Raw genomic sequence first — 15,575 nt, 5'->3', positions numbered from 1 at the left:
ATGAGCTTCCTACTTCTCCTTCTTGTGCTGATGCTGTGCCAGCCAGTCTCTGGGAAGCTTGGTATGAAGTGCCCACTCAGTTTGGAGCACCAGGATGGAAAACGACCATGGAGCTATTACAAGCCAGGAGACCATTTCATCAGTATAGTTGTCACTGCAACAACAATATCACATACCACATTGCCTTTCAACATGGCTCCTTCTAGTCAGTTTCACTTGTAAGTCATGAAGTGTGATTGAGTTGCATTCCCTCCATTTGCAGTTCTAACGCTCTCCTTTTTTTCCTTCTTATTTCACTCATTCCTTCATTTCAGGGCATATCTAGTTTCTTGAATTGTTATGACATCCTTGCTTTCTCTCTTTTGATTTATTTTGTACAAGAGACTGAAATACAAAGATGAGAGGAAAAATACTTTAAAGAAATGCAGAATACATACTCTCCCAATTCAATCCTGAGTTATCACTTGAATAGACAGACAGACAGACAGATAGAATTATATATTGGCCAAATGTGATTGGACACACAAGGAAATTGTCTTGGTGCAAGTGCTCTCAGTGTACATAAAAGAAAAGTTACATTCGTCAAGAATCAAGGTAGAATAGAATAGAATAGAATAGAATAGAATAGAATAGAATAGAATAGAATAGAATAGAATAGAATAGAATAGAATAGAATAGAATAGAATAGAATAAAATTCTTTATTGGCCAAGTGTGATTGGACACACAAGGAATTTGTCTTGGTGCAAATACTCTCTGAATACATAAAAGAAAAGATACATTCATTAAGAATCATAAGGTAGAATAGAATAGAATTATTTATTGGCCAAGTGTGATTGGACACACAAGGAATTTGTCTTGGTGTAAATACTCTCAGTATACATAAAAGAAAAGATACATTCATCAAGAATCAAGGTAGAATAGAATAGAATAGAATAGAATAGAATAGAATAGAATAGAATAGAATAGAATAGAATAGAATAGAATAGAATAGAATAGAATAGAATAAAATTCTTTATTGGCCAAGTGTGATTGGACACACAAGGAATTTGTCTTGGTGCAAATACTCTCTGAATACATAAAAGAAAAGATACATTCATTAAGAATCATAAGGTAGAATAGAATAGAATTATTTATTGGCCAAGTGTGATTGGACACACAAGGAATTTGTCTTGGTGTAAATACTCTCAGTATACATAAAAGAAAAGATACATTCATCAAGAGTCAAGCATCATAAGGTACAACACTTCATGATAGTCAGAGTACAATAAGCAATCAAATCATGCTAGGAAACAGTCAATAAAAATCATTAGGATAAAAGCAACAAGGTTACAGCCATACAGTCACAAGTGGGAGGAGATGGGTGAAAGGAAGGATGAGAGGATTAAAGTCAGAATACTGACTTTAGTTTAAAGTAGCAATTGAAAGGGTCATAAATTGCTATTAGAAATGCTTTTCTGGGTGAAACAGTGTCTTCCTATTAAGATGGCTCTACTTTAACGATTGAATGATTTTGAGTCCTAGTTAGTATTGTTCCCAAGACTGGGATGTTGAATGTGTCAAGGGTTCCTGGCTTTATCTAACTATCCAAATACCCTGCTCTTGTGTATGTTGAATTGAGATATTTGTAATGTTTTTACTGGTTTTACTGTTTTTATTATTTTAACATGTTTTCCTTAATTTAAACTTGTAATATATTTCCTGAGTTGTAAGCTTCCCAGAGTCATTGACTGAGATGGGTCCTTGAATGAAATTCAATGAAAGAATAGATGGATGGATGGATGATGGTATATTTCTGATTATTATCCACGAAGGAGGTTTTTATCCCCATCTCATTTTCCCAACATTCATAAAAATGAAATGGTGATGAGTGGACTATCATTTACCTTTAGCTATGGATCAGTATTGGCGTAAGAAACAGAAGACTTGTGGATACAAAGCAATAGCACTTAGACATATACTGCTTCACTGTGCTTTACAGTTCTCTCTAAGCAGTTTATAGATTCAGAATATTGCCCCCAACAATCTGAGTCCTCATTTTACCAATCTCAAAAGGATGGAAAGCTGGGTCAACCTTGAGCCTGGTTTGATTTGAATTGCAGGCAGCCAGCAGTCAGCAGAAGTAGCCTGCAGTACTGTATTCTAACCACTGCACCACCACGGCTCTTAGGGGATTAAATTGAAAAATTATTTTACTATTACTATTGATTATGACAATGATAACATGAACATTTTTTACATTAGTATACCTTATGATACACTAAGAATACCACGCTACATTTTTAATATTCAAGTGGTCAACAAGGATGCCTGGATCTTGAGAAATCTCACTCTTGGCTACAATATCCATGACAACTATGTGAGCACACTTGGGACATCAGATGCCTTGCTGGATATACTTTCTACCGGAGAAGCCAATGTTCCTAACTACAGCTGTGGAAGGAAGGACAACCTTTTAGTTCTTCTTGATGGATCTAAAAAGGACATCTCCATCCAAATGTCAACATTAGGAAGCATCTACAAAATCCCACAGGTGTGTATCTGTGTTTTTCTATAGGTAAAGTGCCTGGAGGTGTGGTGGCAAGTGATAGATCCAAACTTATCTTCTTTTTGGGAATGGAAGAGCTGCTTTTCACCATGGCCATTATAGGTCTCATGGCTGGGGATTGATCCAAATTGTGGATGAAACAATTATCAAAGTAGTTATAGCAGGAGCCTCAGTGGCGCAGTGGTTAGAGTGCTGTCACCCCGAACACTTCTGCTGCCTGCAATTTGGCAGTTCAAAACCCACCAAAGTCAAGGTTGATTCAGCCTTCCATCCTTTCCAAGGTGGGTAAAATGAGGACCCAGATAGTTGGGGGCGATAGGCTGACTCTGTAAAACCACTTAAAAAAACCACAGTCTAAATGTTATTGCTATTGCTATATCCTCTCAAGACACCATCCCCATTGCTTTGGAGGTTCCTGCTGCACAGAACTGAAGATTAGGAGAGGCTCTGTGTCAAATCAAAGAATCTTCTGTACAAAATGAAGATGCAGCAGTGATAGGAAACTCATGTTTTGTACTAATATTCATCAAAATAATGATTATTTCTATGGTAAACAAATCCCAAATTCATGACAAGAAGCTATCTTACCATATGTATTATGGACTTGTAGAAACCACTTGCATTAAGTAACATTTTTTTAAAAAAAATTAGAAGCTCATGAGCCCATATGTCAACTATTTTTACCCTACAATTTTCATGATGAAATCCATAATAAAAAAAACACAGTTTCTATTTGTGCTTGTTTTAGAGGGAGTTTTGGTTCAAGGATCCTTACATACAAATGCAAAAGGAGATAAATATATAATAGAACAAGGGTCTTCAAACTTGGCAAGTTTAAGACTTTTGGACTTCAACTCCCAGAATTCCTGAGCTAACATGACTGGAATTCTGGGAGATGAAGTCCACAAATCTTAAAGCTGTCAAGTTTGAAGACCCCTGTAATAGGGGGTGCAGTGGTTAGAATGCAGTACTAAAGCAATCGAATTTGGAGTGGTTTATCTTGAGTTTGTATATATTGTGTGCTTGTATATTGTTATGGTTGAAGCTGAAGTAGTCATTGATGGGTAGGACATTGCAATAGATAATTTTATGTACTACGCTTAGGTCAGACCGAAGGCGGCATAGTTCTAGGTTGTCTAATCCCAACATTTCAAGTCTGGTTGGTATAAGGTATTCTGTTGTGAGCAGAAGAGTGGAGGACTCTTCTTGTGAAATATCTCTGGACTCTCTCAATTGTATTCATGTCCAATATAAAGACAGAAACCTTAAAGCTATAGAAACAGATAGACATCCAAATTTCTGATTTTTGAACAGAAAAACAAATCAGGTGAAGACTCTTGGATTCTACAACTGACAAATCATATTAGGAGCTGTGGTCTCTGGTACAACTGGAGAAAAAACTAAAAAGATTGTTGCACAAAGAATCCAAGCAGAGAAAGATGTAGCCATCCTCAGTAATATTGGTTCATTGAAAGGTATTAGCCATTACAAACATACTTTCAAAATTTCAGATATACCAACAAAGAAATAAAAAACATCTAAGCGCACTATTTACTCAAGCAAGATTTCAGCACTTGGGCCCAATAATTAAATATGGAAGATTTAATCAAGACCCTTATAATGAAAAGACTTGTACTAGCAGAGCTCCAGAGACAGAAGAGTTAACATATCTATTATTTTAATGTCAATTGTGTAAGACAAGGAGAGTGCAGTATCTTGAACTACATATTAGATGAATGAGCTTTTGGAATCCTTGTGTTAAAATGACATATTTCCTGTATGGTCAAATTAAAAAAAAAAAAAGCAATTGAATACAGCTCTTTAGTTGAACAAACATTTATTGAGATTTGCAAGTGTAGGTCTGATTGTGGTCAATAGTAGGTGTGATACAGAAACGTGATTTGCATTCTTTATTCTTTTTCTTTTCAAATTAATTTATTTTATACTATTGTTGTATAACATTTTATAATGTTATGTATTTTTATTCTGTATCTGGATTTACTTAATGACTAACAAATAGTAAACTATTTAAATGTGTTTATGAGAACAAATTGGATCTCTTTAAAGCTAATATTTTTGAACTAATCTGAATCCAAATATAACACAGCATTCTTCATTGCTTTCTCAGATCAGTTTTCAATTATTTTCAGAGTCACTGAATGATAAAAGTCAATTGCCTTTTTACCATCGGCTTTTCCCCAAAAAAGAATTCCTCTACCCAGCCTTTGTCCAATTGCTTCTGCATTTCAGATGGACCTTGGTTGGTCTCTTTGCTTCAGACACTGAAAATGGAGATAATTTTATGAGGACTTTCACTCCTCTGCTTGTGAGGAATGGAATTTGTGTTGTTATATCACAGCAATTCTCAACAACTGGACATATAGCTCCCCTCAGGGCTGCCCTCTCTAAGTGGAGGCAAGTTAATGTTTTTGTTCACTTCATAGAATATGTTCCCCTTACAGACAGAATCCTTCCTTTCCATTTAACACTTGAAGGCTTGTCAGGATCAATTGAAGGGAAAGTTTGGATCACGACCTATGTCCTAATAAGTCCAATTAAAAATTACAGACTTCTCAAATATGTGCATAGTATCTGGACTTTTTATTTTAAGGGAAAAGAATGGCAAGTAAAGGATGCATTTGAACCCAGTTTCTTTGTGGAACCATCATTTGCAGATCAAACATTTCAGTGTTCTTTTTCAAAGAATGTATTTTCTGCCAAGGGCAGAAGAAGATGTACTGAGAAAGCACCACTTGAGACCCAAGAAAAAAGAAGCAGGATCAAAGTCCAAAATATCCACTACTTTTACAGTGTCATTAAGACTCTGGCCCGTGCTCTGAATGCTACATATTCCTGCACATCCAGGAGGAGAAGGACGGAGGGCAACAAGATACTTTGGGCTCCAAGGCTACAACCATGGCAGGTAGAGAGTCCTACAAAGATAAATCAATCTTACTTCAACAGAAACGGAGGGGAACCATCTCAACCTACTTGCACTACAAGAGGGTAACAGGTTTGGCAAATCTAAACCCTCAGGCTAGCAATCAGAATAGAGATGGAAGTGACATTGGAGGTCTTCTAATTCAACCCCCTGCAGGAGACCCTATACCAGGGGTCACCAGTCTTTTGAACCTCAGGGACCACCAAACTCATAATTTTAAATCCTGGGGACCACTTATATGAATTTTGAATTTTGACTGATGGTGCCTTGCTGACGTTGGTGGGAGAGGGACAGAGAGAGAGAGAGAGAGAGAGAGGGAGGGAGGGAGGGAGGGAGGGAGATCTGATCTAACCTCTCTCTCTCCCCTCTCCCCCCCACAAACACACAGCGGCAGGGGTGAGATTCAAATTTCTTAACAACCTGTTCTGTGGGCATGGCCTAATTTGTGGGTGTGGCTTGGTGGTCATGTGACTGGCTGGGCATGGCTTGTATGTAAATATTATAAATATTTATGTAAATATTTATTTTTTTTATAAAAAAAGAGCAACTTTTACCCAAAATCAGACAAAGCAGGCAGGCAGATTGAGTTGCTCACAGAATCATTCAGAGATCTATCTATCGGCCATCGGCTATCTGAGTCTGTCACATAAAACTTGCTTGCCATGAGTCTGTACTGCATAATAGAACCTAAGGAAGGTTTGGCTCTGCTTAAAAGCAGAGCCAAAGATCTAAAAACTAGTTAGAAAGCAACAAATCCAACAATTTCCTGCTTTCTAGTTAATCTAAATCTCCTGGCACAGCAGAACAGCTGATGGTCGAAAAAAAGAAAGGAAAAATAGCAACTTGGCAAGTTTGCCAGGTAAGGAGTGAATGGGCAGGGAGGGTTCCTGAGGGCCATGTAGGCGGCGCAGCTTTGTGTTCCCGTGCAGCTTGGATTAATTGCTTTGAGGGGTGCTCTGCGGATGACATTTCTCTGTGGACCACCAAATTTTTCTCAGCCGTGGCCCACTGGTTGACGACCACTGCTCTATACCATTTCATATAGGTGGTTGCCCAGTCTTTTCTGAAAAAGCTCCAGTGATGAAGCACCCACAATTTCTGATGGCAAGCTATTCCACTGGTTAATTATCCTCACTGTTAGGAAGTTTCTCCTTAATTCCAGGTTGCGTCTCTCCTTTATTCACATCTTTTGTTTCTTGTCTTGCCTTTTGGTGCTTTTGAAAATAAGTTGAACTCTTCTTTGTGGCAGCCCCTCAAATACTGAAATACTGCTAACATGTCACCCCTACTTCTTCTCTCTAGACTGGCCATACTCAATTCCTGCAACCGTTCTTCGTGGTGTTTTTTTTTTTTTTTTTGTCTCCAAGGCCTTAATCATCTTAATTGCTGCTCTTTGGACTTTTTCCAAAGTCTCAAGATCTTTTTGGGTTTTTCCTGCCTAAGGAAATAGGCCCCATTTTTTGTTGTTGGATAGGCCCCATTGTTCAAGCCTGTCAAGATCTTTTTGGATCCTATAATGTTAATGTGATAATGTTCACAAGTGTGAAAAATATCACAGATTTAGTAAAAACACCTGTTTAAAAAAGTTATATGAACTTTTAAATAAATTCCTGTATATGAGTTTGTGATTAGCATTGCAGAATTTGCCTTCGTTTTGTGGCTCAAGGTTGACTAGACAAAATGGGATAAGAAACCAAGTTAATAAATTCCTCTGTGTTCCATTCAAGTTCCATCCCTTTCTGGAGAAGAATGAATTTTGGAATATTTCCAGGATGAAGCTGTACTTTGACGAAAATGGAGATTTAGAAGCTGATCTGGTCATCATTAGTTCAATGGTTTTCCCCAATAAGGAACTAATGCCAGAGCAACTGGGGAGTTATGAGAGAAAAAGACTTATCATCAACCCTGATACTCTGTCTCGGCTAAAGCTCCTCAACAAGGTGGGAGAAATATTGATCTCTTTTCTCTATTTGACAAAGACCTATGACCCATTTCAATTGTGATAAAACATTGCACCATGGCTTAGGGTTGGAATGTAAAAGCCACATGAAAAAAGTAAGTGATAGGGATTGTGGTGCTGATAGCCTCAGGTTTGTTTGTTCCTTGTTCTCAAAGAGAAAAGAAAAAGGCTATTTTGTTGACCCATGTCAAAGATTTGGACTGAAACCAATGAATAGAATAGAATTCTTTTATTGGCCAAGTGTGATTGGACACACAAGGAATTTGTCTTGGTGCAAATACTCTCAGTATACATAAAAGAAAAGATACATTCATCAAGAATCAAGAATCAAGAATCATCAGGTACAACACTTAATATAGTCATAGGGTACAATAAGCAATCAAATCATACTAGGAAACAGTCAATATAAATCGTTAGGATACAAGCAACAAAGTTACAAACATTCAGTCACAAATGGGAGGGGATGGGTGATAAGGTGTGATGAGAAGAGTAATAGTGATAATAATGCAGACTTTGTAAATAGTCTGACAGTGTTGAGGGAATTATTTGTTTAGCAGAGTGATGGCATTCAGGAAAACACTGTCCTTGTGTCTAGTTGTTCTGGTGTGCAGTGCTCTATAGCATCATTTTGAGGGTAGGAGTTGAAACAATGTCCAGGATGTGAGGGGTCTGTAAATACTTTCACAGCCCTCTTACTGAAGTCCTTTTGGTCACAGTGGGAAATAGGATTTAAAATCAGGATTTATCTTGTCCCAGTTTATTTTTACTTTTTTTATTTTATTTGGTTTGTCAATTGCTTACAAGATAATAGGTTTAAGTAAAAACATAGTTATGAATACATGGATACATATAAGAAAAATAAAAGAAACAATAGGACAGGGATGGTAGGCATGTTGGTGTGCTTATGCACGCCCCCTACAGACCTCTTAGGAAATGGGTGAGGTCAATAGTAGAAAGTCTAAGGTTAAAGTTTTTGGGGTTTGGGGAAGAACCCACAGAGTCAGGGAGAGTACTCCAGACATTGACCACTCTGTTGCTGAAGTCGTATTTCCTGCAATCAAGTTTGGTGCGATTAACCTTGAGTTTGTATCTATTGTTTGCTCTTGTACTGTTATGGTTGAAGCTGAAGTATTCATTAACAGGTAGGACATTGCAATATGTGATTTTATACACTATACTTAGATTGGACCGAAGGCGGCATAGTTCTAGCTTTTCTAGGTCTAGAATTTCAAGTCTGGTGGCATAAGGTATTCTGCAACGAGTAGAGGAGTAGAGAACTCTTCTTGTGAAATATTTCTGGACTTTCTCAACTGTGTTAATATCAGATACGTAATGTGGGTTCCAGACTGATGAGCTGTATTCGAGTATTGGTCTAGCAAATAGTTTGTATGCTCTAGTTAGTAGTGTAATATTACCAGAGAAAAAGCTACATAAGATTAGGTTAACAACTCTTAATGCCTTTTTGGCTGTGTAGTTACAGTGGGCTCTAACACTTAGATCATTAGAGATAAGTACTCCAAGATCCTTGACAGAGTTTGGATCAACAACAAGGTCTTGACTATTCAGCCTGTATTTTATTTTCTGATTTTTTTGCCAATATGTAAGACAGAGCATTTATTTGTTAAGATTTGAAGTTGCCATTTGTTTGGCCATTCTGATACATAGTCGAGGTCTTTTTGAAGGGTAGCAGTATTGTCTGTGGTGTTGAATAGCTTTACATTGTCAGCGAAGAGAACACAGATGCTCTTAATATGATCACAGAGGTCATTTATGTAGAGTATGAAGAGAGTTGGTCCTAGAACACTGCCTTGGGGGACACCACTGTTGACAGGTACAAAATATGATAGGACACTCCCAATTTTGATCATTTGTTGTCTGTTTGACAGGAATGCTTTTATCCAGTTATTCAGGTGTCCAGAGATACCGTAAGATTTTAGTTTTAGGAGTAGTTTGTCATGTACCACTGAATCAAAGACTTTACAGAAGTCTATGTAGATATGTGTCTATTGCTTTGCCCTGATCGAGTTGTGTAGTCTATATGTTTTTGTAGTGTAAGTGTTGCAGATTGCAGGATAGTTTTTTTTCTATCAGGTCAGTGTTACATGAAAGGGCACATTAAGATGTTTTTAAGCAACCCAGAATTGGCTAGAGTTATTCATTCCAATCTTTCAGCCCACTGGGATAGTACAATAGGTCTTGTGCTTCTAAGAAGGAGATCCAGGCAGGAGTGGGATTCTCCCAATTGGGACCGATTCGGGTGAACCCTTAGCTGCAATGATCAGCTGGCTCCAAACTGGTTCGATCCGACGATCATGTGGGCCTGCCTGCCCACCCCTGCGCTGTACTCACCTATATCTGCTCAGGTGATTAACACGGCAGAGCAGATGACCGCACCTCAGCTGTGTTATTTCCCTGAAGGAACATTGAAGGTAAGTAATTGTGATAGCATGCAAGTAGCAAACCGGATGTTACACCAGGAGAATCTCACTCCTGGGTCCAGGTTTTCAGTTTATGAGGAATCGTAATGATTGGTCTCACCAGAGGTGGTATTCACCAGGTTCCGACCAGTTCTGGAGAATCGGTAGTGGAAATTCTGAGTAGTTTGGAGAACCACCTCTGACTGGAGATTTTACAGTATCCTTCCCCTACCACACCCCCAAGCCATGACCACAAAACCGGTAGTAAAATTTTTTGAATCCCACCACTGGGTCTCACGTGAGATAACTGAAGAACTGAAGCATGACATTGACTCAAAGAAAAGCCCTTCCTAATACCTGAAGTAATGAGATACAGTTTGAAAGGAAATGCCATTTAGGTTTGACCTTTGGCTTGTAACAGGATATTTCATATGAAAACCCCCAGAATGCAATTGGTTATCTTGATTGTTAGCTGTCTCAAGTCTCTCTGGAAAAAAAGGAGGATCCAAATTTACCTATGAATAAATGTAGGTCTTTCTTTCCACACCAGTTGGTGACAGTTGATTGTAGTTCTTCAACAGAAAAGACCTTTTCTTGGAAAACTGGCTGGGCCTTAGAAATATCTCTTTCTGAATCAGCACTCATATTCATTTTCCCATGTGCTACAGAAAAAGATGCCTGACTTTTGGAGGGACAGGTTCTCATGATCTCACTTCCATGTCATCTAATGTAATTCTAAAACCGAGTAGAAATTTTTAAATCAAGTGCATGACAAACGTTTAAAATTTAACCAATAAATTATACAAAAAACAAAGATCTCCTTTAAAATGGACAGTCCTAATTTGTAAGAAATGTTTTGTTTGTGTCTTAACTGGGAGTTGGTTTTGGGTTACTTTCAAAGGGGAGTAGAATTTGTCAATATTTGTATTTCAACAGTTTAGAAATAGTTTTCTGTCGCGTCGAGCGACCGGTCTGTTGTTTCGATCTTCTGTCTTGATTGCTGAATTCCCCTCAGGAAGCGATTTGACAGGACCCTCTCAAGGGTGAAACTTGGCGTAGCCCTCGCAAGGGCGAAATTTAGCAGGACCCTAGAAAGGGTAAGGTTAGGCAGGACTCTTGCAAGAGTGAGTGCCAAGCACAAAGAAAGAAAACACGAAACAAAAGAATTTCTTCAGGTGAGGCAGCACATCGCCTGGGGCAGATGGAATTGTCCCGGCTGTGCCTGAGACAGATGGGATTGTTCAGGCAGCCCCGATTGCTTTGCGCTGTCCCCTTTTATTGTACTGAATCAAAGAGGGGGGGTGAGAGGGATTGCAGGAAGATAAAGAAGTTACAAAGTTAATCTTTGAGACCAGGCTACGTGATACAAGTAACGAACTTTGTGACTGATAAACATGTTTTTACTGAATACACATCTTTTATCTGACACAGACCTCTGTGAAACATGTCTTTACTGAATACACATCCTTTATCTGACACAGACTTCTGTGAAGTTAATCTTATCAGCTCCTTTTTCCTGTCAGCTTAGTGAACTTTGCTCTGAGAGGTATACGTGTTAAGCAAGATTTGTTCTATGGAAAAATACTAAGGCAGAATAGCCACAGTTTTCCTATTTACCTAAGTGGAGCCCAGAAACTACTTGGCTGTTTATATCCACCTACATTTTCCATGCATGGTGAGTCCTAATATATTTTTTGGCACTTTTTAATTTTCTGCTTAGTCTCTGCCTCAATCCAAATGTGTAGAAAATTGTCATCCTGGTTTTGTCAAGAGAGCTCGGGAAGGGGAGCCAGTTTGCTGCTATGACTGCGTTCCTTGTCCAAAAGGGACCATCTCTACTCAGGAAGGTGAGTGCTACCAAAAGAAAAAGAGACAGGCCCTGTGGAAGTGGTTTCATGTACAGCATTTTCATGAAAGTGCAGGTTAAAAGACAGATTGAACGTCATCTTTTTTCTTACTTATTTTCAAAATTCACAATTTCTGATTTAAAAGAACGAATAGCTAAAGACCTCGAAGGAGGGGCTGGGGAAGTGTTGTGGCCAATTGTGCAAACTTTACCACTGCCAGAGAAAATATCTCTTCTGCTTTTTATTTTGGCTCTATCCTTCCATATTTATTTTTATCTGAGTAATCTGAAACTTAAGGAATTGTTTTAGGTCCACTTCCTGGAAGGATTATTGCAACACACTCTATATGGATCTTCCCTTGAGGATCACTGAGAAGGTACCACTGATCCACAACGAGGTCGTGTGGACACTTATAGGTGGACCTCAATACAACTGTATTAGCTCTTCTCCCAATTGCCATTCCAGATTATTTGCAGGTCTTGTTTCCTCTGTCAGCTACCCTGTTTCTCCAACAATACGGCCTCCCCCAATAGGAAGTCCCAGCATGTTTTATAGGCATGAAATGAAATTAAGCCCCTCCCCCCAAATTAAGGCCTATATTAAAACATGCGAAATGGGGGGAATGGTGGGGGGCTTACCATTAGGAAGTACTTTTGTTGCACACCTGGATATGGTGCTGCCTGCGTTGATCCCGATACGAAGTGCCCCACCAAAGCCGAGGTCAACATCCAAGCAGTTGCTGCCCGCCCACCCAAAGATGCAAGGGGGTGGAATTAAGTCACCCCCCAAAAGATGCCCTAGCCATTTTTTCAGGGCTCAAAAAAAAAAAAAAATAAGACCCGGCCTTATTATATGAGAAACACGGTAATTAGATTTCACAAGATAGGCATACTATGAATCCATTATATTAAGAAATGTCATCTTGCGGAAACTACAAGATTTGCATAGGAAGATTAACTGATTCATTATTTGCCTATAATAACGTAGGCTGCTACTATGTAGCTTCTGCACATTTCACAGGAAATCATTCAAATCCTAGAACTTTCCCTTATTTCATAGATGTTTGCCATATATTTTTTATAGAAATGTTATAATTCTTACTTTTCTTTTGTGGAGATGTAAAGAAATGCACCTTGGAAAATGCTCCTGGTATGAATTCTTGTCCTGTAAAACTTAAAATGTAAAAGGATAGAACCTACAAGAAATATTGCTTTTTGACTTTCTCAGATACAGAAAAATGCACCAAATGTCCAGATGATAAATACCCAAATGAAGACCGAGTTCAATGTATTCCCAAAATCATAACATTCCTGTCTTATGAAGACCATCTGGGCATCATCCTGATTTCTTTTGTCCTACTCTTCTTCCTAACTACAGTCTTTGTGTTGACCATATTCATTAAATACCTACAAACTCCCATTGTCAAAGCCAACAACCGGGACCTCTCTTACATCCTCCTTGTCTCCCTCCTGCTTTGCTTCTTGTCTCCTCTCCTCTTCATTGGTCAACCAAGGAATGCCACCTGTCTTCTCCAACAAATGGTGTTTGGCATCATCTTCTCAGTTGCCATTTCTTCTCTCTTGGCTAAGACAATCACGGTGGTGCTGGCTTTCCTGGCCACAAAACCAGGAAACCGAGTGAAGAGATGGTTGGGGAAGAGCTTGGCCAACTCCATCATCCTTTCTTGTTCTGCTGTCCAAGTTATCATTTGCTCCATCTGGATGGGAGTTTCTCCCCCATTCCCTGACTCTGACCTCCACTCCCAGCCTGGAGAGATCATCCTGCAATGCAATGAAGGGTCTGTTGCCATGTTCTACATCACCCTCAGCTACCTGGGCATCTTGGCTGCTATCTGCTTCACATTAGCTTTCCTAGCCAGGAATCTCCCTGGGGCCTTCAATGAAGCCAAGTTGATCACCTTCAGCATGCTGGTCTTCTGTAGTGTCTGGGTAAGTTTTGTGCCCACCTACTTGAGCATCAAAGGAAAATACATGGTGGCTGTTCAGGTCTTCTCTATATTGTCATCAAATGCTGGTCTGCTGGTCTGCATCTTCATCCCCAAGTGCTACATTATCATCCTGAGGCCAGACCTCAATATAAAGGAGCATTTTACATATAGAAGAAATGCAGAAGTGCACATTTTGACTGAGGTAGAGACTAAGCAGAAAAAGAAAGAATTTCCCCCCAAAGTATGTTAATGGCTGGAATTTGACATGAACATTTGCCAGCTAGTCTTTGGTAAAGTTACTTGTTCCAGCTTCTGCCAACCTAGCAGTTCGAAAGCATGTAAAAATGCAAGTAGAAAAATAGGGATGATTTTGGTGGGAAGGTAACTGTGTTCTGTGCACCTTTGGCATTTAGTCATGCCAGCCATATGACCACGGAGATGGCTTTGGACAGTGCTGGCTCTTCGGCTTTGCAACAGAGATGAGCACCTTGAGCCATAAATGACTAGCACATTACCTTTGAAAAATATGAAATCTTTAACTATTTGCAAATGATTGTAAGAGATACAACCACTGACATCTTTGTGACATAGTCATATTTGGGGGTGGGGATCAGGGTAGATTGCCTCAAACAGTCTGGCTCCTCATTTTACTCCCTCAGAAGGATGGGAAGCTGAGTCAATCTCGGGGCAGTCATGATCAAACTCCTTAGGAAGGAGGAAGGACTCCTTTTTTTCACTACAATAGATTAGATCAATTTCTGAAGTCCAGAGTTACCTGCATTCTAACCACTGTGCCACCAGGAGTTCAGGAATTGTATTATGGTTCTCCAGCAGCAGGTGTGGATGGCTGAGGTCTTGGAGAGCGAGGACTCAGATGAAGGGCCTGTATGTGATGCAGGGATGAGGCCAGGATCATCAGGGAGTGAAATGCTGCCTTCGGAGATTGTGGAGGCTGGCAGCAATGATGAAGAGGCCCTTGAGAAGCTTGTGCCCAACACACATGAGCACAGGGCTGCTTGAAGGAAAGAGCAGCTGCAGCAGCATGGGCGACTCAGGAATAAAGCTGGAAGGTAATGGCCCTTCCCTGAGAAGATAAAAGCCAGCTGAGAAACTGCAGTTCTTTGCAGAAGGCAAAGAAGTTTGATACCTGAGCCTGGTGGACGTTAGAATATCTAAGTTGGTGTTCAGAGACTCTTTGATTTATTGTTTAGGAACTTTATCTGTTGTTCTTGGCAGACTTGCAAAAACTTGGCAAGGCTCTTTCTTATCTGAGCTAATTAGTTGGAAGCAGCTTTTTATCTGTGAAGAAACAGGATTCGTACATGAACAAGTAAAAGGTTGTGCTGGTACCTTTGTCTTGTCTTTACTCTTGTGGAACCAGGTTTGGGTCAGAACAAATTGGTCTAACATTTTCTAGTGAAAAGAAGGATTTTTTTTTTAAACAAGTTTTATTGATTTTCAAAACATACAAGTCATCATTATCCATTACATGTTTAAACCTTATTCCATTATAAATTTAACAAGTCAGATAAACTATAATTCTATTTTAAACCATTTCCATATAAACATACAAAAACCTCTTATCCAATTTCCCTTTATTTCTCTTCACTCTTATTCAATTTTATTATTATTATTTCATCTACTTCTTTCTGACTTAGTTACCATTATTCTCATTCTATATTTCTACAAGGTTTTATTAATTTCCCCCCCAAAAAAAACAACATAATCACACAACACACAAAACATAAAAAAGATCTTTTTGGAAAGTAACTTGGACCCAGGTATCTCTCTTTTCATGGACTTCAATTATATTCAGGCTCATCTTACATATCATTACTTATTTTATTTACCATTCTAAGTCTTCTATATTAACTTCTCCACATATTTCACTCTTCTTGATTCTATCTTAATTAATC

The 15,575-nt window shown here is 38.9% G+C and overlaps 1 protein-coding gene across 1 annotated transcript; it reads left to right on the top strand.

Moving 5' to 3' along the window:
• On the top strand, positions 1-15,041 carry LOC113427665 (vomeronasal type-2 receptor 26-like). The gene is made up of 6 exons (XM_087948876.1): positions 1-218; positions 2,243-2,531; positions 4,675-5,469; positions 7,215-7,427; positions 11,585-11,711; positions 12,939-15,041. The coding sequence occupies exons 1-6, from the start codon at positions 1-3 to the stop codon at positions 13,907-13,909; spliced, it is 2,613 nt and encodes an 870-aa protein (XP_087805002.1). The 3' UTR covers positions 13,910-15,041.
• The last annotated feature ends 534 nt before the right edge of the window (positions 15,042-15,575 follow it).

Source organism: Notechis scutatus, unplaced genomic scaffold (genome assembly GCF_049901735.1).
Source record: "Notechis scutatus isolate UNSWTSFEM ecotype Mainland unplaced genomic scaffold, rNotScu1.2 NSCUSCF30, whole genome shotgun sequence".
NCBI classification, from domain to species: Eukaryota; Metazoa; Chordata; class Lepidosauria; order Squamata; family Elapidae; genus Notechis; species Notechis scutatus.
This window is presented reverse-complemented; position numbering and strand designations above follow the sequence as displayed.